The sequence below is a fragment of the Papio anubis genome, chromosome 19 (genome assembly GCF_008728515.1).
Source record: "Papio anubis isolate 15944 chromosome 19, Panubis1.0, whole genome shotgun sequence".
Classification (NCBI taxonomy): Eukaryota; Metazoa; Chordata; class Mammalia; order Primates; family Cercopithecidae; genus Papio; species Papio anubis.
The window spans coordinates 26,901,663-26,928,976 of record NC_044994.1 but is presented as its reverse complement, the minus strand read 5'-3'; the positions used below and the strand labels follow the sequence as shown (position 1 = coordinate 26,928,976).

Sequence of the window (27,314 nt, the reverse complement as noted above, 5' to 3'; positions counted from 1 at the left end):
GTGCAAGATGTGCCAGTGTGTTACATAGGTAAACATGTGTCATGGGGGTTTGTTGTACCGATTATGTCATCACTCAGGTATTAAGCCTAGTATCCACTAGTTATTCTTCCTGATCCTTTCCCTGCTCCCACCCTCTGCCCTCCAGTAGGCCCCAGTGTCTGTTGTTCCCCTCTATGTGTCCATGCATTCTCATCATTTAGCTCTCACGTATAATTGAAAACATGCAGTATTTGGTTTTCTGTCCCTGCATTAGTTTGCTGAGGATAATGGCCTCTAGCCCTACCCGTGTCCCTGCAAAGGACATGATCTTATTCTTTTATATGGTTGCATAGTATTCCATGGTGTATATATAATACAGTTTCTTTATCCAGACTATCATCGATGAACATTTAGGTTGATTCCATGTCTTTGCTATTGTAAATCATGCTGCAATGAACATACATCTGCATGTGTGTTTACAATAGAATGATTTATATTCTTTTGGGTATATACCCAGTAATGGGATTGCTGGGTTGAATGACATTTCTGTCTTTAAGTGTTTGAGGAATTGTCACACTGTCTTCCACAATGGTTGAACTAATTTACACTCCCAAATACAGTGTGAAAGCGCTCCTGTTTGTCCACAACCTTGCCAGCATCTGTTATTTTTTGACAAAATGGCTGTTTATACTTGAAGAAAAATAAATGTATTCTGTATTTTTTTAACAGCATCAATAAGAACAATGCTATGTCCAGCTCCACCAGGTGGTTTACAAACTCTGTATTATTTATATTTCCAGGTATTCATGTAGCGTGCTCTACCCAAATGAAAACTAAATTCATAATAAGGAGACCTGGATTTGAATTCTAGTTTGCCATGTTATTTGCATGACTATCAGTAAATCACCTAATTTTTCTAAGACTCAGTCTTCTCTTGTATAAAATGGACATGATAATAATCCTCTCACAAGGATGGTTTTGAAGATCAAACCTGATAATGGTTATCAAGGTGTGTTGTAAACTGGAAAGAGCTATAGAAATGGTGAGAATTATCAGGTATTACAACTATCACTTTTTTCACACAGACAAAATGTGAAGGTGCCACTGGGTGGGCCTTGAGCCCATTAGGTTATTATTGTTCCAAATTTGAAGACAATAGAAACCTGGTAAATGAATGTTAACTGTGTTTATGTTTAAATAATTTCCCTTAATAACATATTAAATGTATTACATAATCTGATAATTAAACATGTTATTAAAAAAATTTATTTTAATTTATAGAATTAATTAAATTATTTAAATACTTAAATTTATAAGTATATATAATTATAACCACTCTATAATTATTTTTTATATTATATATAATATAAAATATATTACAATACATTAAATATGTAATTATTAAAGAATAAGAATTATTAAATATATAATTATTAAAAATTTAATATATAATTATTAGATATTAATTGCTAATTGGTTATGTTATATAAGTAATAATAATTAAAATATTAGTATACAATTTTGAATTCCATTCTCATCTGTGAGGTTAAAAATCAGCAGGGGGGAACCCTTTGTGAGTTACAAGGAAAGTATAAGAAACCAGTACCCTCACACAGTATTTAAGTGCTTTTGCAGTAGAACTTTGAAATCCTGATGTAGTGCTTTTAAAAAAGGCAGTTCCTGGGGATAAGGGAATATGCATGACCATACCTCTTCGTATTTGAGTGGCTCAAATATGTGCACTGAGACAGTGAACTATGTAAAATGCCTGAGATACTTAAGCATTTAGGAGAATTTTTGGTTTGTTTTAACTGCTAGACTGGAAGGAGAGTAAAAAGCTTGGTAGTTCTATCTAGTGTAGTTGATTATTGCTACCTTATGTGATATAAACCTAAAATGCTAAACATTCATTAAAAAAATTAAACCTACAGTGAATTAATGAAGTGGATAAATCCTCAACTCCATCCACATGAATCCATTGCAGAACTCATGATGAAATTACTGTTTCCCAACCAAGCAGAAGCCACTGAACACATCCCTCACCAAACTACCCTGGGGCTTGGTCTGCAGATTCCGAGTGTCATATACCACTGCTCTTTACATTCAATAAACAAATGCTTCTACAGCAGTGGGCCAGGAGGGGAAATATGGCTTGCTTTCAACCCAAAAGGGACACGAGCCCTGCTTGTGGAGTGAACTCCACTGGGGTGCAGCAAGGGAGGCTCTGCTCAGAGTCCCAGGAATCTGGCTCAGGAACACCGAGACCATTGTCTTTAGAGGCAACAAAAGGGGTTGTTGAAAAAACCAAGCTTTAATATAAAGCCAAAAATCTGCGCTCATCATTTTGTGTTTCTTTGGCATTGAAATATGGCAGCCACTCTCCGCTCCTGCTGCTGTTTATATTTAAAGGAGGCCTGCAGCCATGGAATGGGAGCCAGCTTTCAATATCTTACTCCTAAAAACAAAAACAAAAAATCCCTCTATCGTTTCTACTCATGCGTCCTTTGACTTCCTGTCTGAACCTTTGGGGCTGGGGAGATGGTGGTGAGTGACAGATCAGCAGGATTCTTCACACCAGAGCCTGAGAACTCTCCTGGACAATTCTTTCATAACCAGATACACATTTGTGTTTACTTGGAGGAGGGGGACAACATTCCTTTGGCATTGGGTCAGATTTTCTTGTCTTCTTACATATGTATATATAGATATATATATGTTTTTCTGGTTCTAATTGGACAATTTCTGTTAAATCTCAGGAACAGTGGAGTGTAATCATTGTGGAGTTTATTTCAGCTTCTTGGCTGGCAGTTACATTGGCCTCTAATCATGAGTGGTGGAGGAACTGCTGCAATTACATAACCTTTACCCTAACTGCCTGAAGAATGACAGCTGAAGGGGAGGAGAAGGTGACAGAGTGGGACTGGTAACCTAGGAGGGGGCAAGGGTCACTACAATGTTAATTGGTGTCTGTAGGTCAGACCCATTTTTCTATGGTGAATAATTTAAAAACAATGTCATTCATTAAATGAACGAATACCCTTGACTTCTTAAAAGAGGTGAAGGGAATTGATCACAGTAAGTTCTCTGAACATAAAAATTAACTAAGTTTATAGTGCTGGAACGGATGTGTGTGTAATAACAGTGCATTATATTTGAAGGGTGAATTTTATTTCTTCATAGTGCTTTTCATTTATATGATCATAAATTACTGTATATTTATATTTTGGTCATCACCATAAATCTGTAAAGAATTTAGAGCAAGCATCCATACCCTCAATGAGAAGTTTATTGAAAATAAGAAGGTACGTGATTTGCCTTGGGTCAAGTAAGCCAGTTTCCTCCTTGATGCTTGGTGCCCCTTGATTTTTCAATGTATCATTTAACTTTATGGAATGTTAGTCACCTAGCCAAACTTAATGATTCAACAGTTGTGATACAATCAAACGACTACATGTCATCCAGTGAAAATCTCTATAGCACTCCCTGTTCTTTAATGTACCCAGTTTTAACCTGGAAAAAAAAATGCCGTGGAAACATCATTGCTGCTTTCTGTGGGTCCAAGTGATGGCACATGGCACATTCCTTTCTATTCCATTTTCTTTTCTGTATCAAAACAGACTTTTTACTTGATTTCAGTGGTCTTTTCTTTAATTCTCTTTTGTATTAGCTTAGGGCAAAGTCTCTTTTGTCCACCAAACCTTAACTTTGAAGGAGTTGCATTTCTTTAGACCAATATTTTGCAGGTTACGACTAAACCCAAATGTCACCTCTTTCCATCCATATTTAAAACGCTCACAATATATGCTCACAATAATGAGCCTTCCCAGTCTAAAGTTGTTGCTGGAGTCCCTGGTCTAAGTAATCTACTCCAAATCCTTTCTTGACCACATTTCTAAAGACCCAGTGAAAGCTGATGAACAAAAAGTAATTATAGAATCCTATGAAATTCCGGTGAGCCAACTACCCCTCTGAAGTGTAACTATTCTATGAGTGTTGTGAACCACATTGGTCCATAAAGAAAGAACCTGGAGTGGCTCATGCCTGTGATCCCAGCACTTTGGGAGGCAGGCGGACCACCTGAGGTCAGGAGTTGGAGACCAGCCTGACAGACATGGTGAAGCCCCATCTCTACTAAAAAATACCAAAAAACTAACCAGGAATGTTGGCATGCACCTGTCATCCCAGCTACTCAGGAGGCTGAGACAGGAGAATTGCTTGAACCCAGGCAGCAGAGGTTGCAGTGAGCTGAGATTGTGCCACTGCACTGCAGCCTGGGTGACAGAGCAAGATTCCGTCTCAGAAAAAAAAAAAAAAAAGAAAGAAAAGAAAAAGAAAAAGAAAGAACCTAAAGGCTCCTTCTATCTCAAAGGAGTTATCTCAATAAATATTTGTTGATGCTAAACATCATAATGGGAAATGTTTCTCTTTATTCATCTTCCCAAATAGATGTTTTGAGGAATGTTGAATGTAAACATTCGAGGCATTCAGTAAAACTCCAGCTATGAGCACTTCCTGCCTCCAGCCTTTTGTTTGTTTTCCAGTGAGAATGTATAGTAACCCATTTCAAACTCTGGCTTGCATTTTTTGTAGTGAAGGCTCCCCTGGAGCTAGGAATGCCAAGGCAAGAATTAGCCAGATTGTAATCTTTGTGCCTAGCAGTCTGACATCACTTGTAATCTCTGCCAAAATTCCTTTGGAAACAGATGTTCCTAGAGGGGGAGTGGTAATCATTTATCCTCTTACATTTGTTCAGTAAATGCTAATTTGTGGAAAATACAAGGATTTAGGTTATGGTTAGGAACAATTCACTAAGGATATACCTTTTCAGATAGAATAACCATTATTATTCCAAAACATTTTTTCTTCTTTCACAGCATTTCTCATGCTTGAATTCAGGCTTTCCCATCTACTTACAGTCAGGAACAGTCACGCATATGCTTTCCCATGCTCCACCTGAAGTGGCTCCTGTATCAAACGTAGGTGAGTAATTTACATATCACTAGCCTAGCATACAATATAAACTTTAAGCCCTCTTCCTTGTGATTTGTAGATTATCTGTTTCATCCAAAAAAGTGGAATGATAATATGAAACTCCAAAAAGGATCATTTTTTTGATGACTGACTTATAAACAAGGAAAACTCTGGGTCTCATATCATTACTGTGACCACAAGGTCCTTGGGCCACTATAATGAATGGATGTATATTGATATATGTATCAGAAAAATACTCCCTCTGATATAAAAATATCAAGGATTTAGTTTTTTTATTTTTGTATTCAAGGAATACATGCTGTATAGAACATAAAGCTGAGTGAAACTGATGTAAGACTGATTTGTGCTTGCCTAAATCTCTATGCAAAAATTCTTTCTTTATTGGTAGTTACCATTGAACTGAAAGTATTTTCAGTTGAATTTTCATCTGAATGAAGAATCAGCTACTGGTAAGGATGGAAGTTCATTCAGAGGTGAACTCTTTAGTAACTGCTGAAGCATCTTACCAGGAAGTCTTGGAGAACTTTTATGTAATTTGTTTGTTCTGTAGTTTCTGGATCATCAGAATTTGCTTATTATGTATTTCAAACCCTGAATTATTAAAAAACTAAAAATAAATTATGTTAGGACAAGTTTCCTCCAGAAATTGCAGGATAGGGGCATTCAATAATGTAATATATGAATCCCACTGTATGTTAGTAACTTTTTCCAGAAATGTCAGGGTGTTACTCTTATTGTGAACAGAAGTCTTTACAGCATTTATTAGTCTTTGATTCAATATGGAAAAATCTCTAAGGGCCAGACTGTATATTCCCGCTGCAGAGTCCAAGCTCACATGTGTCTTTCCTGAGTCAGTTTCAATGCCCCACTGAGTTTCCAGGGGGTGGGATGGGAACAACGCAGTGGTGAAAACAGGGCTGCATCTCAGCCCTTCTGTCTAAACTCATGTCTGAATAATTTGATTCTGTTCTTACATGAACTAAATGATGTCTTCCCTTCAAGAGAATGGGAGGGCAAGTTAATGATCTAGTCAAAATTTTGGAGGTGGTCTCAAGAGTAAATTGATTCTCATAGCCAATCACTGTCTTTAAAAAAATCTCAATATCAGTTATTGAGATTCAACTTCATTTTAATGGACTTTACTATCTAGATGTGTAAAAAACTCGAATCCTTAGGTTATCTCATTTTAGAAACACCAAAGTAAATCCACAGGTGTTCTCATTTTAGATACCTTCAAGTGAATTCTGCAACTAATGCATTCCAGCAAGACATCAGAATGAAATCTTTCTAAAAATTAAGCTTTTGATAAAAAAGATATGTTCGTGGTAGAATAACAAAAAATTTTTATTTTGTCCTCAAAATGTCCCACTCTAGATTAACAACTTACATGCTGTATGATGCAGAATTCAGCTGAGAATTGTTACCTGCTGGAGTGCTCGAACATCTCTGTTTTCTAGGGTGACCAATGTTTTGATCTGACGGGAACTGAGGATTTCTCAGGACTTGGGGCTTTCAGTGCTAAACTGGATCAGTGTGAGGCAAGCTGCTGAGTCACTTTCTGAGAAAGTTCTGGCTCTGTTGTCAGGTATTTTTGTAGCTCAGGGGTCAGAATACAAATCAGCGTCTCTACTTCTTAAAACAAGCATCACTTCCACCTAATTTTAGAGCACATGGGTTGCCGCATCAACCTCCTGCTTCTAGTGCTTATCAGGGTCTGATCCAAATAGACTTTCCTCTATTCCAAAGCTTTCATGAAAGATCCTGACTGTAGCCCGGGGAATACTTTGTCCTCCTTATTTTCTTCATTTCTTCTATAATTTTTGCTCAATCACTTTGCATCAGGCATTGGGTTATGGGATGTTTCCAATGAGGGCAGATACTGCCTACCACAGGGTTAGAATCTGATAAGGCAAATGAGTGAACAAGCACTATTAACAAAGCTTTGTCTCTTCATCAGGCCTGGTCAAATCAGGCCAAAGCTATGGTCCTAGGATAAATTCTGTCAGCTTTGTACAACTCACCTTCACAGATTTGCAATTTAGCCTTCTGCTAAGTGGTCGTATGAAGAAGAATGACTTTGTGCTTTTTCAGAAAAAAAATTGAGAACTATCCCTTACACAGTTCAATATTCATTAAACAGAGATCTGTATAACACAGTCAGCTCTTCATATCTGTGGGTTCTACATCCACAGATTCAACCAGCCATACATAACAAATATTCAGAAAAGAAAAACAATAAAAAAATACAAATTTTAAGAAATATGGTAAAACAACTATTTGTATAGCATTTACATTGGATGAGTGTTACAAGTAATCTAGAGATGATTTAAACTGCATAAGAGGATGTGCATAAGTTCTACGCAAATACTACATTATTTTACATCAGAGACTTGAGCACCCAGGGATTTTGGTATCAGTTGGTGGGGTGGTTCCTGCAACCTATCCTTGGTGGATACTGAGGGACAATTGAGAGAGTTCATGGCTGGAAAATCATCTATTTCTGCAGCTGAACAAATATGCTCCCTTGTAGTGGACAGTGAGAGCCAGGAAATGAAGATAAGTTTGACACGCAGTTTTCAGTATCTTTTCTTAGCCTTGATTTAGTTTTCCGGTAAAATGATATTCTCATTTTTATAGTGTTAAAATATTTTAATCTCTCTCCATCAAGGGCTGTCTTTGCAACAGAGGGAGAATATTTCTTTTCTTCCACATACGAACCCCTTCAAAGACAGCATTCTTTTTCTATTTAAGGCTATAAAAGTGCCAAGCATGGTAGCTAACACCTGTAATCCCAGCACTTTGAGAGGCCAATGTGGGTGGATTGCTTGAGCCCAGGAGTTTGAGACCAGCCTGGGCAACATGGTGAAACCCTATCTCTACAAAAAGTACAAAAATTAGCCAGGTGTGGTGGCACACACTTGTGGTCCTAGCTACTTGGGAGGCTGAGGCAGGAGGATCGCCTGAGACTTGGAGGTCAAGGCTGCAGTGAGCTGAGATTGTGCCACTGTACTCCACTGTGCAACAGAATGAGACCCTCTCTCAGTAAATAAATAAATAAATAAATAAATAAATACTAGCTAGGCATGGTGGCACATGCCTGTAGTCCCATCTACTTGGGAAGCTGAGGTGGGAGGATCGCTTGAGCCCAGAAGATAGAAGCTACAATGGGTTATGGGTCTCCAGCCTAGGTGACAGAGTGAGAACTTGTCTCAAATAAAATAAAATAAAATAAAATAAAATAAAATAAAATAAATAAAAAAAAGACTATAAAGGATTTTGGTTTTCAGAGGACCATTGTTCTGAAATTGACTATGAATCAGAAAAAAGTTCTTGCCCTAAGCTTCTCTAGTGTTCTACAACCAGGACCGCCCTCTTACTCCTGACTTTTGCCAATGAAATATTAGGGGAAGGTTTTGAGACTCTGTGGTTCTTAGTGTACATCACAGCATTGCTGCAGAGTTTGATGTCTTAGAAAAACATTTGGTACTGAAAATATCTCTTCACCTTTCCCTAGTCTTCCAGTTCTCTTTTACTAGCACAAATAGTGTTTAAAACAAAAATTTTCATATTTAATATGTGTTGCTAGGGCGACCAGAAGACAGCAGCAGGAATTAAACCGAAGCCAAGAAACTGAGCACAGTTCCTTGGGCAAATCTTAATCTTGGCTGATGCCATATCTGGTGGGGGCGAGCTGAAGTCTACTTCCCTGTGCATAGAGAGAGAAACCTGCTTCTGAAACTCCTTCCAGAAGCATACCATCTTTTCATAAGTGGGAAATGTCTTGTGTTTTGCCTTCTGTTTCTTGTTTGATGGCATGCCTGGTCTTCTTTCCTATTTTTACCTTGTCTGCAGATTTTTCCACCACAAAGAGAGTTCCCAGATAATTATCCACTCTTCTGCCTAGTGAACAAAAGGAAGCATAATCTGGACTAACTAGAGGTTGAGTATCCTAGGTTCTTCTCAGTTTATGGTTGGCTGAGCTACATTTATTGAACACCTGTTGTAAATAACCATCACGAAGATGAAGCCATGTAGGTTCCAGTTGTGGTTTCCCCATGGAGTGTTCCGGGCAAATCGGTCTGTGATTCTGTTTTCTGTATCATTAAAAGAAGAGAATATTACCAACTTCCTAAAATGGGTATTGTGAGGATTAAATGGAAAGAAAATAGGTTTTGTGGAAATTGTAAAAGTTACCTTAACACTACACCAATGTTAGTTATTTTTTCTCAGTATCTGAAATTTGGGAGGAAAGAATAAAAGAGAGAAATGAAGAACAAGAGGAAGAGAAGGAAGAAGAGAGGGTGTGTGGATTTTTTACCTTGAGATGCTTATACATGCATGGCAGAGAAACAAAACAAATGACATGAAATGTTGCTGTGAGTTGGGAAATTTTATACATTTAGTTGGCTCTGCTGATTGTTCTAATTACCAGTTCATATGGTTTCGCTGCATGCCCACCCAAATCTCATCCTGAATTGTAGTTCCTATAATCCCCACGTGTCATGGGAGGGATCCAGTAGGAGGTAATTGAATCATGGAATTGGTTTCCCTGGTGCTATTCTCGTGATAATGAGTAAGTTCTCACAATATCTGGTGGTTTTATAAGGGGCTTCCCACTTCGCTCAGTTCTCATTCTTTTCTTTCCTTTTGCTATGTAAGAAGGACACGTTTGCTTTTCCTTCTGCCATGGCTGGAAGTTTCCTGAGGCCTCCCCAGCCATCCTGATCTGTGAGTCAATTAAACTTCTTTCCTTTGTAAATTACCTAGTCTTGGGTATGTCTTTGTTAGCAGTGTGAGAACGAAGTAATACAGTTAATTGGTACTGAGAGTAGAGTGCTGCTATAAGGATACCTGAATGTGGAACACAACTTTGGAACTTGGTAACAGGCAGAGGTCGGAACAGTTTGGAGGGCTCATAAGTAGGTGGGAAAATTTGGAATTCGTAGAGACTGAAGGGCTCAGAAGACAGGAAGATGGTGGGGAAGTTTGGAACTTCCTAGAGACTTGTTGAATGGCTTTGACCAAAATGCTTATAGTGATATGGAAAATGAAGTCGACTGAGGTGGTCTCGATGGAGATGGGAAACTTGTTGGGAACTGGAATAAAGGTCACTCTTGCCGTGCAAAGAGACTGGTGGCATTTTGCCCCTGCCTCAGAAATCTGTGGAACTCTGAACGTGAGAGAGGTGATTTAGGGTATCTGGCAAAAAACATTTGTAAGTGGCAAAGCATTCAAGAGGAAGAAGAGCATAAACGTTTGAAAATTTGCAGCCTGACTATTGTGATAGAAAAGAAAACCCCATTTTCTGGGGAGAAATTCAAGCAGGATGCAGATATTTGCAAAGATAACAAGGAGCCTAATGTTAATCACCAAGACAATAGGGAAAATGTCTCCAAGGCATGTCAGACACCTTCACAGCAGCCTCTCCCATCATAGGCCTGGAGGCCTAGGAAGGAAAAGTGGTTTCCTAGGCCAGGTCTAGGGCCTTCCTGCTGTGTGCAGCTTTGGGACTTGGTGTCTTGCATCTCAGCTACTGTAGCTATGGCTAACAGGGGCCAATGTACATCTCAGGCCATTGCTTCATAGGGTACAAGCCCCAGGCCTTTGCAGTTTCCATGTGGTGTTGAGCCTGTGGGCACACATAAGTCAAGAATTGAGGTTTGGGAACCTCTGCCTAGATTTCAGAGGATGTATGGAAACACCTGGATATCTAGGCAGAAGTTTGTTGCAGGGGTGGAGCCTTCATGGAGACCCTCTGCTAGGGCAGTGTTGAAGGGAAATGCAGGGTTGGAGCCCTACACAGAGTCTCTACTGGAGCACTGTCTAGTGGAGCTGTGAGAAGAGGGCCACAGTCCTCCAGACCCCAGAATGGTAGATCCACTGACAGCTTGCACTGTGCACTTGGAAAAGCTGCAGACACTCTATGCTAGCTGGGATGGGACTATACCCTGCAAAGCCACAGTGGTGGAGCTGCCCGGGGCTGTGGGAGCCCACCTCTTGCATCACTGTGACCTGTATGTGAGATATGGAGTCATAGGAGATCATATTGGAATTTTAAGTTTTAATGACTGCCCTATTCGATTTTGGACTTGCATGGGGCTTGTAGGCCCTTTGTTTTGTCCAATTTCTCCCCTTTGGAATGGGCATATTTACCTAATGCCTGTACCCCCATTGTATCTAGGAAGTAACTAATTTGCTTTTGATTTTACAGACTCATAGGCAGAAAGGACTTGCTTTATCTCAGATGAGACTTTGGACTTGGACTTTTGAGACCATACTGGAATGAGTTAAGACTTTGGGGGACTATTGGAAGGACATGATTATGTTCTGAATTGTGAGGACATGAGATTTGGGAGGGGCCAGGGGTAGAGTGATATGGTTTGGCTGTGTCCCCACCCAAATCTCATCTTGAATTATAGTTCCCATAATCCCCACATGTCATGGGAGGGATCTGGTAGGAGGTAATTGAATCCTGGGGGTGATTTCCCCCACACTTTTCTTGTGATAGTGAGTGAGTTCTCAGGAGATCTGATGGTTTTATAAGGGGCTTCCCCAACACTTTGTTTTCGTTCTTCTGTTGCTTGCTGCCATGTGAAGAAAGAAGTGTTTGCTTCCCCTTCCATCATGGTTGGAAGTTTCCCGAGGCCTCTCCAGTCATACTGAGCTGTGAGTCAATTAAACCTCTTTCCTTTGTAAATTACCCAGTCTCAGATATGTCTTTGTTAGCTGCATGAGAATAGACTAATATACCAGTCAAGTGTTTGCCTCAAAATAACCCTAAAAATTATGGTACTCCCTGGAAGGACATTTATTTTGTTATGAAGAAAAAAAAGAGGCAAGATAGTTCAGAAAATAAGAGTGGCAATCTGGTATGTTTTACAAAAGGATCTAATACACCCAAATTTTCTATCATATGGAATAGCAATTTCACCTCAAAAAAAAACTCATCTCCTTTTTATTTAATTCAAATAGCTAAAATTTAAAAATACCAGTTTGTTTAAAAACATTTCACATTTAACTCTTACAATTTTTGAGACAAACATGTTACTTTTACACTTTAATACTTCAGTTGTAAAAATAGTTCCTGTTTACTTTAGAATATGCAGAAAATATAGATGAAGAAAGAATGTTTTAAAAATTTATCCAAAGTCCTTTACCCAGGGACAATCACTGTTAGTACCTTAAAATATTTTCCACCATTTTTTTCTATTTATAAATCAAAATTGTATTCACATGGCATAAAATGTTTTCATTCTCCCCAAATTTCCTTTCTCAGAAACAACTAATTCCACTTCTTTTTAAAGCTTTTTCTTCTTGTATTTACCTCATCTCTAAATCACATATTTGTGTTTCTTCTTGTTTTATAAGTTTTAGGCATTGTCTATGGACTTCCCATTATGGAAAATGGCAGAGAAGTTAGCTTTGCCCCTCTACCATGTATGTGTATCATCTCCCATCTTCTCCAGAGAGCTTTTGGTTGATTAACATGCTGTGCTTACATTATTATATTGCATATGCTATTTGGAGATGAGATTCAAAGCTGAGATATATGGCTTACTATGATTAGTCTTTTTTTTTTGAGATGGAGTTTCACTCTTGTTGCCCAGGCTGGATTGCAATGGTGATCTTGGCTCACTTTAACCTCCGCCTCCCAGGTTCAAGTGATTCTCCTGCTTCAGCCTCCCAAGTAGCTGGGATTATAGGTGCCTGCCACCATGCCAGGCTAATTTTTTGTATTTTTAGTAGAGACAGGGTTTCGCCATGTTGCCCAGGCTAGTCTGGAATTCCTGGCCTCAGGTGATCTGCCCACCTTGGCCTCCCAAAGTGTTGAGATTACAGACGTGAGCCATTGCACTGGGCCTTATTAGTTTTCTTGAACAATTTGGGGATGAATAATTACCTAGTTTTTCTTTTTTAGTTATTTTCTAAATGTAAATAAGGGTTAATGCAGGTTTTTCTCAGCATGACCATCATACAATTTTGGGAATCTGCTAAGAAATGCAATTGCAAATTTTCAAAAAGTGAAAGGAACTTGGATCCCTAAATCAATACTTGGAGGAGAGCTGCCTACTAATCAGGAACTCCCATTTTGGGGTGTAAGCCATTGTTGTATGTGGGTTTGATTTTGTAACAGCTGAGATTATCTTATTTAATTTCTGCACCATGGACCACTTTTCTTCTAGGGTTTTTTCTTTCTTTTCTTTTTTTTTTTTGTCTCTTTGTGTTGGTCTCTAACATTTATGTGAAAGGATCTACTCAAATATCTGGTTATACTTGATTGTCTGCTCCTGTTTAAGAGTGGGGGTCTAAATAGCTGATTTGTAGTCTTAGCATATGAGTGGAGCTGATTGAACACGAGCTTTGCTTTGGGGTGCTCTGCTTGGGCCCATGTCAGTATGTCTAGGGCTTTTCTTTTGGATTGGTCAGATGCCCAAAGAAGGCTCTTTCATCTCTGATCTGAAGGTAAAGGCCTGACTGCCAGTGTTCTGTGTGTTGAGAAAGGTGGCTGGAGGGTCTCAGAATTTACAATGTATAGGATTACAAAATTCCCATGTGTTTGTATGATACTCACCCTTCAGTTAGGCCTGGTATCCTCTAGAATAGACCACACCCCTCTATCTTGCCCTCTCTGTAGTATGAACCTCCTGTTTTCACCAGAGTGGGAGAAGGACAGTCACCCAGTGGGGTGAAGAAGAGAAGAGGATCTAGGATTTGTTTCCTCAGGAGCTTTCAACAAACTCTGTTGTGCGTCCCATTTTCAGAGGTACCTGGTGCCAATTCCTGAGACTTGAGGATTCTGGTGGGTTCTCAGCACAGGAGTCGGCCTGCTCTGATTTGCTAGGTTAGTGACCATGAGCTCATTTGCTTTCCAGTTTCCAAAATGTTATCTCCTCTTCCATTTTCTCCAAATGTGTGCCTTTTAAATATATTATCCAGAAGCTCCTACTCTTTTTTCTGTGCATATTTCTACCTAGTTGAATGTTTCATATAATTTTTTCAAATCCCACTTTAATGGTTGTTCATAGCAGACACAAGTGTTTGATCCTGTTATTAAGTTCTTCAGTCATTTATAGAGCAGCTTTATCAAGATTCAATTCACACATCATACAATTCATCTATTTAAAGTGTACAAATTAGTGATTTTTTTAGCATATGCACAGTTGTGCAACCATTAACATAATCAATTTAAAAATATTTTCATCCTCCCCCAGAAAGAAACCCCATATTCACCAGCAGTCATTCTTCCTTTCTCCACAACACTAAGCAGGCACTAATCTACTTGCCTCTGTGGATATGAATATGCATGTTCTGGACACTTCATGTAAATGGAATGATACAATATGTGGTCTGTTTTGACTGATTTATTTTACCTAGCATAGTCTTTTAAAGGCTCATCCATGTTGTTTCATGTATCAGTATGTCATTCCTTTTTTTTTTAAATATGGAGTCTCACTCTGTCACCCAGGCTGGAGTGCAGTGGTGTGACCTCGGCTTACTGCAATTTCTGCCTCCTGGGTTTAAATGATTCTCCTGTTTCATCTTCTTAAGTAGCTGGGATTACAGATGTGTGCCACCACACCCGGCTAATTTTTTGTATTTTTGTAGAGATGGGGTTTTGCCATGTTGGCCAGGCTGGTCTCAAACTCCTGACCTCAAGTGATCTGCCTGCCTTTGCCTCTCAAAGTGCTGGGATTACAGGTATGAGCTACTGCACCCTGCCCATTTCATTCCTTTTTATCGTCAAATAATTATTTCATTGCATGTTTATACCAAATTCTGTTTATCCATTCATCAGTTGATGGACATTTGAATTGTTTTCACTCTTTTCGCTATTATGAATAAATGCTGGTATAAATATTTATGTACATATTTCTGTGTATACATGTTTTCATTTTCATAGGAGTAGAATTGTTGGGTCATATGGTAACTCTATGCTTAACATTTTTCGGAATCGTCAGACTATTTTCCAAAGTGGTTCCATCATTATACATTCTCACCAGTTCATAACCATTTTAATGTCTATGCATACATATTTATTTGCTGCAAAATATTGCATTGTTTAGATATACCATGATTCAGTTAACTATTTTCTGCTGTCAGATTTTTAAGTATTTATGTTTGTGTCTAACAAGTTTAATGTCTTTGAAAGTCCATGATGTGGTGCTATTGAGTTGTAAAGCATGAACGTTTTTGAATCTCTCTTCTACCTCTTTCATTGCCCAACCCCTCTGCCTGACTACCCCACCATACACAATCTTTCACAGGTGCATATTTTTAGTAGCAGATATTCCACTTTCCCTAGCATTGACTGACTTTGCTCATTTAATAGGTTTTTAAACAGGTATAACACAGTTTTAAATTCCAGTCATTTTATTCCTAAATAGGCTGAATATATTTTTTCATATTTATCTTTGAGGTAATTTACTTTTGTGTGAATTTTCTGAAAACAAAAAACTATCACCTTCATTTTATAAATAAGGGTCACAAGCTTCAGAAGGGAAAAAGGGAAAGGAAATGAAGTTGCTGATCTTCCATCATGTTCTGGAACCTTGCTAGGTGCTTTGTATGTACCTTTTCACTTAATTTATCTCTGAAAGTAACCAATAGGTAAGATTAAACAAACACATATTGCCATAAAGTGGCAGAGTCATTTTTTAAAGTTTATTTTTACACATTAAAGAGGAGGGGAGGGTTTTATAACTTAGCCTTTCTTCCTCTGAAAATAATGGAGGCAGATGAAATTGCAGAAGTCATAAAAGAAAGGCTCCTCTTCCAAAAATAATGATTACATATATCCTTTTCACTAAAAAGCTATTTAGAGAGTCAATAGGGAAATATTTTCTATATCAACTTGGTTGTTAGAAGCCTATCAACAATATGTAGATTGTCAACACTGTCTTTGTGGATTGATCTCACCAAATGGAAACTAGGAAAAGGAGCAGGCTTGCGAGGGTGTGTGGAGATGGAAATCAGAATCGACTCTGTGGATTTATTATAGTACTCAACTCCCTTGAGGCTTTTAGAGGAAAAGCAAACATGACTTTTCACTCAGTGTTCCTGAAGATTTCATTAAGAACATAGGAGTTCTTCAAGCTTTAAAATAGCAAAGAGATTCTTTGAACATGATTAAATCAATTCAAGTCAATACTCATGTGACAGGTTAATTCCCTGTTCTTATCTTACTTGACTTATCCGCTGCATCAACACAGTTGATCACCACCACAGCTCCTGATTTTATTCCTACATTTCTGACCATTCCGTTTCAGTCTCTTTTATTATCTCCGTAGTGATGATGTCAAGATTTGTAGCACCAGTTCAGACTTTCCTCCTGAATTTCAAGCCTGTATTTCCAGTACTTCTCCCTCTTTTCACTTGAATGTTTAATAGGCATCTCGAAGGTATTATGTCCAGAAATTAGCTCCTGAAATTATACCCACCCAAATTCTGTTCTTTCCAGTGTTCTTGGCCTTAGTAGTTTAACTTAATTCTCCCAGTTATTTGGGCTCTCAAACTACTTTATCATCCTTATTTCTTCTCTTTCTCTCACAGACATCCAATCTGACCACAAAATCTGTTGGTTTGACCCTCAAAACATATTTAGAATATAACTATTTTTACTCTACCCTTAGTCTAAACTATCATTATTTCTTTTTGTTTGGATTATTGCGGTGATGTCCTAACCAATCTCCCTGAAAAATTATCTGTGAAATTTATTTCTATACTAATTCAACAGGCACAATTAACTCTAGGTAGAATAAATTCAGTGAGGTCCACATCAAGACACATTGTAATCAAACTGTTGAATGTCAAAGACAGACAATCTTGAAAGCAACAAGAAAGTAGCAACTATCATGTACAAGGGAATGTTAGTGAGATGAACAGTTGGCTATTTATCAGGAACTATGGAAGCCAGAAAACAGTGGACATATTTAAATTGCTGAAAGAAAAAATCTATCAACCAAGAATTCTATATCTGGCAAAATTGTCCTTCAAAAGTGAGGGAGAAATTAAGATATTCCCAAACAAACAAAAGCTGGGGGAGTTCACTGAAAGTAGACCTGCCCTGAAAGAAATGCTACAAGGTATCCTCAAGTTGAAATGAAAGGACACTAAATGGTAACTTGCAGCTGTATGAAGAAATAAAGATCTACAGTAAAGGTAACTACATGGGCAAATATAAAAGCAAGTATTATTGTGTAATATAATGGAGAATGTATGTGGTCTCTCTGGTCTTTGTAGCTGGCTCCTGGCACAGAGCTTCAAAAGCCCTTGGAATTACCTGAGTGACAAGAGTATATCTTTTATGCTAATGAGGTGAATCTTTGTAGGCTCCTAGATAGCTTCAGAATGGGGACTGGTCACCGGAAAGATCAACCACATGATTAGATGATGGCAACATCTGGGAAGGGTATCTTTATGTTCTATATACAGGAATCCTCAAAGTCCAGGTGATGCTAGTTCTGTTGGTCACTGGACTGTATTTTGAGCAGCAAAGAAATAACATTTGTTAAAACTGGTCAGACCATATCACCTGAAGCGCTTATTAAAAATACTGTCCAGATTACCTGACCCTACTCTATATCTGCCAAATCAGAATTAATCAACTTCTCAGGAGGCTTTCATAATTCAATAAATTTGGGAAATGCTGAGGTAGGGCAGAGCTAAATGTGGCGCCTAAGAGATGAAGTGGTGAGTCATTGAAATACAGCCCAAAGAGGTGTGGACAGGAGCTGCTGGACATGCCCTTGGCTCTCACCTTCAAAGGGAAGTGAGTGGACTGTGTGAGTTCCCTCTTGTGATTATCTCAGGTCAGTATTTGCCTTTGTAATTGATGGAGAACTTTTTTTTTTTTTTGAGATGGAGTCTCGCTCTGTTGCCCAGGCTGGAGTGCAGTGGCTGGATCTCAGCTCACTGCAAGCTCCGCCTCCCAGGTTTACACCATTCTCCTGCCTCAGCCTCCCGAGTAGCTGGGACTACAGGTGCCCACCACTTCGCCCGGCTAGTTTTTTGTATTTTTTAGTAGAGATGGGGTTTCACCGTGTTAGCCAGGATGGTCTCGATCTCCTGACCTTGTGATCCACCTGTCTCGGCCTCCCAAAGGATGGAGAACTTCTTAATTTCTCTTTCTAGTGCCTCTAGAGTGTTGACAGCTGTTTCCACGGACTTCAAATCAATCCAACCCTGTGAGCACAGACTTTCAGCACCACAGAGTCAGATTTCCCAAAAATGCTATTCTTGAAGTGTAGAGCCAGACTCACAGGTCCTGTAAAGAAAACAGATCTTTGAGCAAGTGAAACACCCAACCTTCCATTGCATGGGACTCACAGAGGTTCTGAGGGAGAGATGTGAATGGAAGGAGTGATTATCACTGTGGACTCTATTTCTTCCATCTGTGCATGCAAGATTTATGTCTGTATGTGTTTGTTTTAAAGTTTTATTGAGGTATAATTGATATACAATAATCTGTACCTATTTAATATATAAAATTGGATGAGTCTGGACATACATATACCTGGGAAACCATCACCACAATCAAGGTAATAGACATAGCCATCACCTCCAAAAGTTTCTTTGTGTCCCTTTGTGGTTTGTTTCTGAGATAAGAACACTTAACATGTGGACTCTTGACGCTCTCCTTGGATCTCTTAATTTGATTGCTGTTGCTGTCACCACATTGATCTCCTAGGCCTGCTGATCCTCCTTTATCACTAGCTTTAGAAAAAAACAAACCAAACACCACAAATTCATTTATTCAGTAATTCAACAAAAAAACCATTGAGCACTTAATATTTGCAGAATACATGGCTAGATGCAGAGGATTCAAAGAATTGAGTGAAGTCACATAAAGTGTTAAGAACAGTGTGTGATACAAACATGAAATATGTTAGCTGTTAGAATTTCAAACTCACTTCCATATCAATTATAATAAGGATTTCCATAAACAGCAGAATAGTATTTCTATCAGATACTCGCAGATGCTAATAAAACAGTAGAATGGTTACAAACCATGTGTCCCCCAAGGCAAGAGAAGGTGAGCTATTTTGCCTCAGTGGCTCAATATTCCATCAATGGGTCCTGCTTTAAACTGCAAGTACTTACCTGCCTTCCTTCTTTCAACAGACTGACTCCAGGTTGCTTTAGGAAAGATTCATTGAAACAAAGGAATAAAACACCCAAGATATAGTGTTTTTAAAAACATTTTTTAATGAAGAAATAATTCCACTCCAAAATATAGACACACAATTAAATAGTTTAATCACTTCAAAATATAACATGTCCCCAGGAGGTTCCAACACACACACACATACACACAAAACAATACTTAACAGCAATACAAAAATCCATACAATAGTAGTTTTTTTTTTTTTACAATACCAATGAATATTGTGAAATCTTTAGTGTCTCTGAATTATTTCAAATGGTGTCAAATTGCAGTAGTCATAATTAAAAATGTCTTACAGTTAATTCGCCTCAAGATGTAACACTTCTGATTTTTTTTTTTCTCTTTTTGGTTCAAAAGTAAAAATGCCCTTTCTTCTAAGGACAGTGGAGTTCTCACTTGTGGCTCCTGGTGTGGAATCGAACCAAGGTGAATGCAGCAACCAAAGGTTGCTGGATTTACAAGATCTATCTATCGTTAACAGCCAAGAACTAATAAGGGTGGACAAAGATGATCAAAATAAAAGCAGACATCAGTGCTAAATTATGATGCAACAGTTTGGCTCATGCATATAAGAAAATACATAGTATATCACAACAAAGGCCACACACTCTTAATGCAATTCAGTTCACATTACTACTTACAAATGAACCTTCCCTGCCTTATAGTAGATCATTCGAGAATCCATTTTTCACAATCTCCAGCACAACTCCCTCTGACCAACCAAACTTACCCCGACTTCCGTCCTGACCAACCACAACTGTTTCCTGAATCCCATGCAGTAGATTTCACCTTCCTCCCCTCCTCCATTAACATGGCGCTGTGGGGGAGGGTTGGCTGTGTTAGACCAGTGCTTATTAATAGGCTACCAGCTCTGATGGAGATGGATGTGCAATTCATTGTGGAACAAGAAAGAAACAACCCCCACAAGATGTAGTTGTATCTAATGGACACGACAAGTGAAACCTGCTGGGTTTGCACTTAGAACAGGCCCCAAAAGTAAATCTGGAGAGCCAAGGAAAGAAACCCACCAAAAACCACAAAACCCCAAAATAACACACGCCATTTTGTCTCGGTTACAGGACAGGGGTGCTTGAGTCTGGTCTCAGTGCTGACGTGGAGCTAAGAGAAAGAAAAGGTGGCTGGTTAGTCAGAAATTGGTCATTGGCGGCAGTTTCCAGAGTCCTTGCAATGGCTTTATATGATGGTATCAACAACCATGTGATGGAGTTGGTTGGCAATGAAATAGCTATGACAACGGGGAAGGTTATCAGCAGAACAGTTCAAATCTTAGACGAACATTTTGATGTAGAAACACAAAGAAACAACATATGCCAGCTCGGTCCAGTCAGTGGTGGAGTGCCACGTGCAGGATATAAGTTCTGAGTTCAAGAACTACCTGGCTATGATTTCGAGCTGACAGCATTATAGGTAGCTGGGATGTAGTGGTTTTCAGTACTGAGTATGAGGCACCAGTGGCCACCTGCTCCATCTAGAGAGGTATGGGTTCACAGAGGATGGGCAGTGGAAAAGAGATGAACATTAAGACACCCCAACAAAACCCGCAATAAAAATCAATCTGTGCAAAGAAATCTGAGAACTGTGCAGTTGTGCCACTTTGGTGTCAGCCTGTGCTCAGGGACATTTTTCAGGCGGGTTCTCTGGAGAGATGTATGATTAAGTACGTCAAGGGACAGGATGGGCCTCTCACTAATGCCAATCGAGTGCTTTATCCCCAAGGCAAGTGATTTGGTTTCAAAGGGCAGCCAAGGAGATGATGTCTGACCAAACGCAGACATGTGAACATCGTACAGCCGCCCTCTGCAGAGGGGGCACGAAGGTGTCAGGACTCGGCTGGGCATCCACCAACTACGAACTTTTTATGTGGGTTTGGAGAAGGCTTTTGCCAGTCCCAGAAGCAAAAGTGAATCACAGAACCTTTCCTGCTTATTCTGAATAAGGCCTTTTCAGAGACTTTATTATACGAACTTCATTCTAAAGCAGTAGTTCTCAACCTTTAGCGAGCATCAGAATCACCTAGAGGGTTGATTAAAACAGATTTCTGGACCCACCCCCAGAGCTTCTGATTCAGTAGGCCTGAGGTGGACTTTAGAATTAGTATTTCGGAGACCTTCCTAAGTGTTGCAGATGCTGCTGGTCCGGGGGACACACTTTGAGAATTATTCTAAAATGTTCTCTCCTTTCTTTTAAAGGAGAGACAGGAATTCCAGAGAAACTGCTAATTCAAGCCTAATGTGTGGAATATGTCGCAGGCTTTTTAAAAAAATCAAATCTTGAAGCAATTAGAAGATTACTTTTTCATTTTCCCCAGAATTCCCAAAGGAGGTCTTTAGGGCCCTCTAAAGAGGGTCCTTAGAAAAGACTATCCCAGTCTTTTATACTCTTGTCTTTGATAGTTCTGTTGCACTTCAGCTTTTCACTGAGTGCAAAATCCCAACTCAACTTAGAAGAGCCTGTCTCCTTTCACATGACCACAGAAGGCTACATGCAGAACACCAGGTGGCCAGCTAAGGCAATCAACATTCAGAAAGAAAAGGAGAGCGAACGTTTGCAAGCGCACTTTAAGCCTGTACATTTAAAGCTGAAGGCCTCCAAACAACTTGATAGGGGAACTTGTGAACGAGCAGTGCTGTTAAAGACATGCTTCCTAAAGCCAAAACGAGAGGAACAAGACCATGGAAGAGCAGAGATAACTTTAGTCCGTTTGGGGGATCTTATGGCACCTGTGGTTTATAAACAGCTTTAGTAACGAGTATTTCAAAACATAGTTCACAGTTTTTAAGAAGATCTGTGCTGATTTTTAAAAACTAGATTCTATATAATTTGAATGTTGCCTTTTTTGAATATGGTATCTATTTGGAAAAAAATATTTACACTAAATTCTATGGCTGATTTGTTAGAGTATCTTGAAAGAAAACAACCCCAAGTTGGAAAGAGGCCCCAAAGAATAGATTATTCCTGGTGTGTTTGGTTCAAGTCACTGCTCACAGAGACTTGGAGTCAACTACAGACCGTGCAGGCCAAGGACCCTTCTTGGCTTCCAGGCTCTGAGTTTGTACACTCAGGAACCAAATTCTTCAGGGTTAGTGAATGATTGCAAGTGGTTGTTTTTTTCCAATTGCTGTGAAAAAAAATGTACAGTGTATAATAAACTGTTTTGCTAAAATCCAAACAATTCAGAAATCAAACGTCTAGCTATAAACAGTATTAATATTGTCATTGTAAACTGAACAGGTTCAATATCATGTGCAAAGGTTTAAAATGCTTGTTAATACTGCCATTGTGTATAACAGCAGCATGGGTTTTCAGCCTGTGTTTGTTTGCTTTTTAACCAGAGATGAACCATGTTACAGAGGATGTAGCTGATAAGTTAACTTTGAACAAAAGTCTTTTTTTTTTTCCTTCTCGAAACACACACCTATGCACTAAAAATCTTAGAACAAAAAGTTAGCTGCACTATAGTCATCAGAACACATCTTTAGGGGTGGGGGGTTTGTCGGGAGCTGCTGGGTGTGGTGGCTCCTCTCTTCGGTGAGGCTGCTGCCAGGCTGCTGTCTTCCTCCTCTGTGTGGCCACAGGGCTCTCCATCATCACCAGTTTTCATGTTACTTTCATCATCTGTCTGACTATAGCTTGCCTGGGAATAAGGAATGTGTAATTTTTTTTAAAGATGCAAACTGTTTCTAAATTAGGGTTATGAAGCTTAGGATCCCCCCCTTTCCCCAATACAGAAGAAAGCACACATGCGTGCACACACACACACACATGCACACACACACTCCTTTCCTATGACAATCAGGAATTAATGTCCTAGGACACTGTGTGCTATTGCATCTTCTGGAAGAGAGGACAGGAAGTCCTCTATGTGGATCTCTTTCTTAGTGGGTACCGGAGGCGTCTGGAGGGGAAAAGCAACACAAACAGAAATATTTGTGCTGTCCTTTGGACAAAGAGATAAAACCAGTGACCCATCATTAGGATGCCACGTTGGTTTTTAAAAAATCTACTGTGGATGGTCCAATCCTCTATTTTCCATTAGGATGTGAGTGGCCAAGGAGAGTGGTGTACCATGTGGCCAGAGGATGTAACAGGGACAAATTCAATACCTAAGTGGGCCAAAATTGAGTCTTGGAGGATGCTAAGCTGAGTGCCATTATGTATCCTGTTTCTTCAGAACTGGCTAGTTGAAAACCAATAAGCCAGGTTTTAAACTATTCACTCTTTTTAGTATTGTATGTTGATAAGTGCGTGCTTATTTTCAAATAGGTCTAAAGCTCTTTTTGAGCAGATGTTGCATCTTCTATGTCTCTGGCATCCACCTTCTGCCCCTTCCCCATGCAAGGCTCCCTCTGCCTTCGCGGATGGCTAATGTCAAGCTGATGAACTGGCTTCAGACCCTTGGATAAGAGACACATATACTTTGGGATAATTTCTGGTCTTGCAGTATAGTCAGGAAGTCTAAACAGAAATATTTTAATAAAATAAACAAGTCTAAAATGTACCTGTACTTCTTGGTTACATTAAGAAAGAGTACAATAGGATAGAGCCAGCTGCAAAAATGAAAAGCCACTAGTTTTTATAACATTCTATCAGGTTTTAAATGAATTTGCCTGTGTGGCTGATTGAATGACAGGCTGGTTCTTCGTCAGAGTTCTGTGGAATTCCAGCTAGGTGGACTACAGGATGCAGTAAATGGCAAAGACTACAACTGTCTAATTTTTCACTGCTAAATTTGCAACAGAAGATTTAAAAAATGGCCTAGGAACTTCTAGCGTACTGACATTTTTGGCTTTTAGGTACCAAATGCTACTTTCTATCTGAGTTTAAGGCAAGCACATTTTATTAGACTTTCAAAAATATTTTTCTAAGAACTAGCTACTGATGTTTAAATAATGTGCAGAACAACAATGATCAAATTGCTGAAGCTAAGAGAAAGAAAATGCTATTAAAGGAAAAGGCCTGCCCCTTGGGACTAAGTTTGTTATAACTGGAGTGAATATTTTCAGAAACAGCTCCTGGGAATTTTTTCGTTCTAGTCAAGAGAGCATGTGGCGTGGCACTCTCAAATCCAAGAGAGGCAGAATAGAGAGTGGTCAACGAGCTCCTTCCTCACCGCTCATAAAGTATATAATATGATCATAGCAATTACTCCGTGATTTTCACTTGCTTAATTTTAACCTGAGGACTGAGACAGGATGTCAGTAGCATTTGCACTAGCATATATTCTTTCTTAATTAGTATGTCATTTAACAGATATTTGTTCCTTTTTCAAATTATTAATAGCAACCAGCATTGATAGCATTACTGTCCACTGCACCATAGACTTATGGGATTCCATGGTTGGGAAAGCTCAAATGTTTGGGCCAGTGCAGTCAGAATCCTTTGAGAGGTATATTTGCTTTGAACTATCACGGGAGTATCTAAATGGCTATTAACTGGAGCTAGAGAAAAAAATCTAGACTTATGGAACAGTGTGGCCCACAGTGTGCCAAGTCATCACATGTAGCTGCGTCCTAGCCTTGTTTATAAAAGTAGAAGAGAGAGAAAGCCAGTTCTGGGTCTCAGTGTTTCCCGTACACTTAGGTAAACACTATGGCAGCTGCCAGGTGTTGAAGTGCTATAAAGCACTGAACATAGGGGCAGGCATACATGTGAATGTTCATAATAAATGATCATGTGCCTTGCACTATGCCAAGCTCTTTAAAAACTATATCCCAGTGAGTAGGATGTGGTTTTTAATATGGGCCTCTTCTGTGGTGATACATAATACCAGCCTCTTCTGTGAGGCTATTATGCAATATGTTGTATAGAGGAAACTGAGGCTAATACAGGTTTAATAATTTGCCCAAAGTTTTGCTGCTAGGATTTGGTGAAATCCATATTTGAAATGGGTCTATTAGAGTCTGGCGCCTAAGGTTCAGACCACTACAGTCAAGTGATTCTGCCAGTCCAGTGCTAATCTCTCTGCATTAAAAAATTACTGAGGATTCTCCACATATTTAGGTAGGGCTTTGGAGTGGTTTCACATGCCGTGAAAATCATATTTTAAATTAATTTATATACTGCTGAATTCCACAATGGATTTGAATCAGGTATTCCAAAAACATACGGCTGCAGAACTTTTCCTCTGTTTGGGCTGTTTTGTTCTTTTTAATAATGCATGGTTCTTCTTTCACTCATTGAGACACACACATTTGATCTCTTGAGCCCTAGGTATAGTATGACTAGTAAGCTGGCCCATCTCTAGAGGTACTGACTTTTCCTTTTCAAGTGCTAGAGTGGCTACAAACTCTGATATTGTCATGGATTGGTGATGTGACAAACTTATTGGTAAGTTTCATAGCCACAGAGGATTACTGGAACATCTCTAGGTTTAGAAGTTTTGTGCCAATTTTCCTAGCTAATAGAGTAAGAAGTCAACTCCCAAGGATGTCTGGCAAATCTCCACTAGTTTATAATGAAACACTCCATAGACTGAGATGATTCTTTGATATCAGCAGAGAAGGAGGATATTTTATCACATAGAAAGAAATGACTAAGAGAAGTGATTGTGAATTTACATTACAAGTTATCAGAATTGAGTGTACAGTGGCCATATTTCCTCCTAAATAAGACGGTACTTACTTGAGAGGAGTGTGATAAAAGGATATTGCATTCAACCTTGCAAGCTGACCTGTGGGTGACAAAGGACACAAACGAGAAAGGTGACACGTCAAGTCTGTGATGCAGTCAAGCTGGTGAATTATTTGGCAGGAAGCCATGCACAAAGACACAAAGAGAGAGAGTCTATTGAATGAGAGTAGCATTCCAATCCATCCAACAACCATATGCTCACAGAGCATTCAAGGAAAACCACTTTGACATCCTCCAGGGCATATGTTTTCAGTGGAGATACACAGGCCTGTTACATTCTCCCAGCCTCTTCCCTGTCCTTTTCTTAGAAGTCATGAGGCATGGAAAAGAAAGGAGAGGGAGAGGGAGCTTAATATTTACGAGCGATGGTAAAACCTCCAGTTGAATCTTAAGTCATTAGTAGAAATTCCCTTCATTTTACACACAGAAGGTTACATTTTTAATTCATTCAAGTGAATAAAAATCTAATATTTTATATGGAATAGTGTAAGCCTGCCTCCCTTAAAGAAAAAAAAAACCCTAGAATTTCAGTTACTGCTGCCACTGAAATAGAGAAAGTGACGTGAGCTCAAAGAGGGAGGCCTAATAGACGCTTCTGATAGCATGAACCAGAACACTGGTTATTTAGTCACATTTTTCTTTCTTTCTTTCTACACAGCAGAGCCTAATGAGTTATGTGTAGGAATGCCATCCCTCAGAGTTCCCAGAGATGCCCTGGCAGTTTCATTGCAGGCTGGTTTCCTTCTGTGGAGGAGCCACAGAAGGCACAAGGAAAACTGCACTCTCCACGGGTTTGCAATCAGACAACTTTGTTTCTGAAGCGTGGGAGCCTGGCTCTACATACATAGTCACTTCTGTTTTTCTTTTCCCCTCTTTCTTTGGTATGGCTAGACCAACATTTTAGTTGCTTCTGAAATGTGGTTGTTAAACTGAAAAGGCAAATGGAACATTCCAAAGAGGCAAAACTTTGTTTTTATATTGCTGGGATGGAATTGGTGGGCTTCCGTTTCTCTCCTGCTACAATCTTCTTGGAAAAATATTTCAAGGCTTTATCTATAGACATATGAGAAATAGGAGATAATTTATTCTTTCTGCTTCTCTCTTTTTTTTTCAATAACAAAGTAAGAGAGGGCACTGCTGCCCTAATAATATGCAGAAAGGCTGGATATGGTGGCTTATGCGTGTAATCCCAACACTTTGGGAGGCCGGGGTGGGAGGATTGCTTGAGACCAGAAGTTCAATACCAGCTTGAACAATATGGTGGACCCTGTCTCCACAACAAATAAAAACATTAGCCAGGTGTGGTGGTGTGCACCTGTAGTCCCAGCTACAGGAGGCTGAGGTGGGAGGACCGCTTGTGCTCAGGAGTTCGAGGCTGCAGTAAGCTATGATCGTGCAACTGCACTCCAGCCTGGGCAACAGAATGAGACCCTGTCTCAAAAAGAAAAAACAAAGCAAAAACAAAACAAAACAAAGAAACAAAAAGCAAAAGAATGTGCAGAAAACTTGTCTGGCCATTCGACAGAAA

At 39.2% G+C, this 27,314-nt stretch overlaps 1 protein-coding gene and 1 long non-coding RNA gene across 36 annotated transcripts in view; one reads left to right on the top strand and one right to left on the bottom strand.

The window, feature by feature from the left end:
- Positions 1 to 27,314, top strand: part of LOC103879666 — a 63,623-nt gene that overhangs the window by 27,942 nt on the left and 8,367 nt on the right. For 6 of the 8 annotated variants that reach the window (XR_640391.4, XR_640388.4, XR_001897319.3 and 3 more), the window contains 2 exons: positions 2,736 to 2,885; positions 4,854 to 4,959. The exons of 1 other annotated variant lie outside the window; for it this stretch is intronic. This is a non-coding gene — a long non-coding RNA (uncharacterized LOC103879666). Of the gene's footprint in view, positions 1 to 2,735; positions 2,886 to 4,853; positions 4,960 to 8,823; positions 9,498 to 27,314 lie in introns of those variants that run through there. One more of the 8 variants, XR_640386.4, reaches the window with a different exon arrangement.
- Positions 19,154 to 27,314, bottom strand: part of DTNA (dystrobrevin alpha) — a 397,895-nt gene continuing 389,734 nt past the window's right edge. For 14 of the 28 annotated variants that reach the window (XM_021930042.2, XM_021930043.2, XM_021930044.2 and 11 more), the window contains one exon: positions 19,154 to 20,254. In XM_021930042.2, the coding sequence (XP_021785734.1) occupies positions 20,114 to 20,254 (141 nt within the window). In that variant the 3' untranslated portion in view covers positions 19,154 to 20,113. Of the gene's footprint in view, positions 22,791 to 25,777; positions 25,827 to 27,314 lie in introns of all 28 variants that reach the window. The other 14 variants (XM_021930070.2, XM_031658765.1, XM_031658767.1 and 11 more) reach the window with 2 other exon arrangements.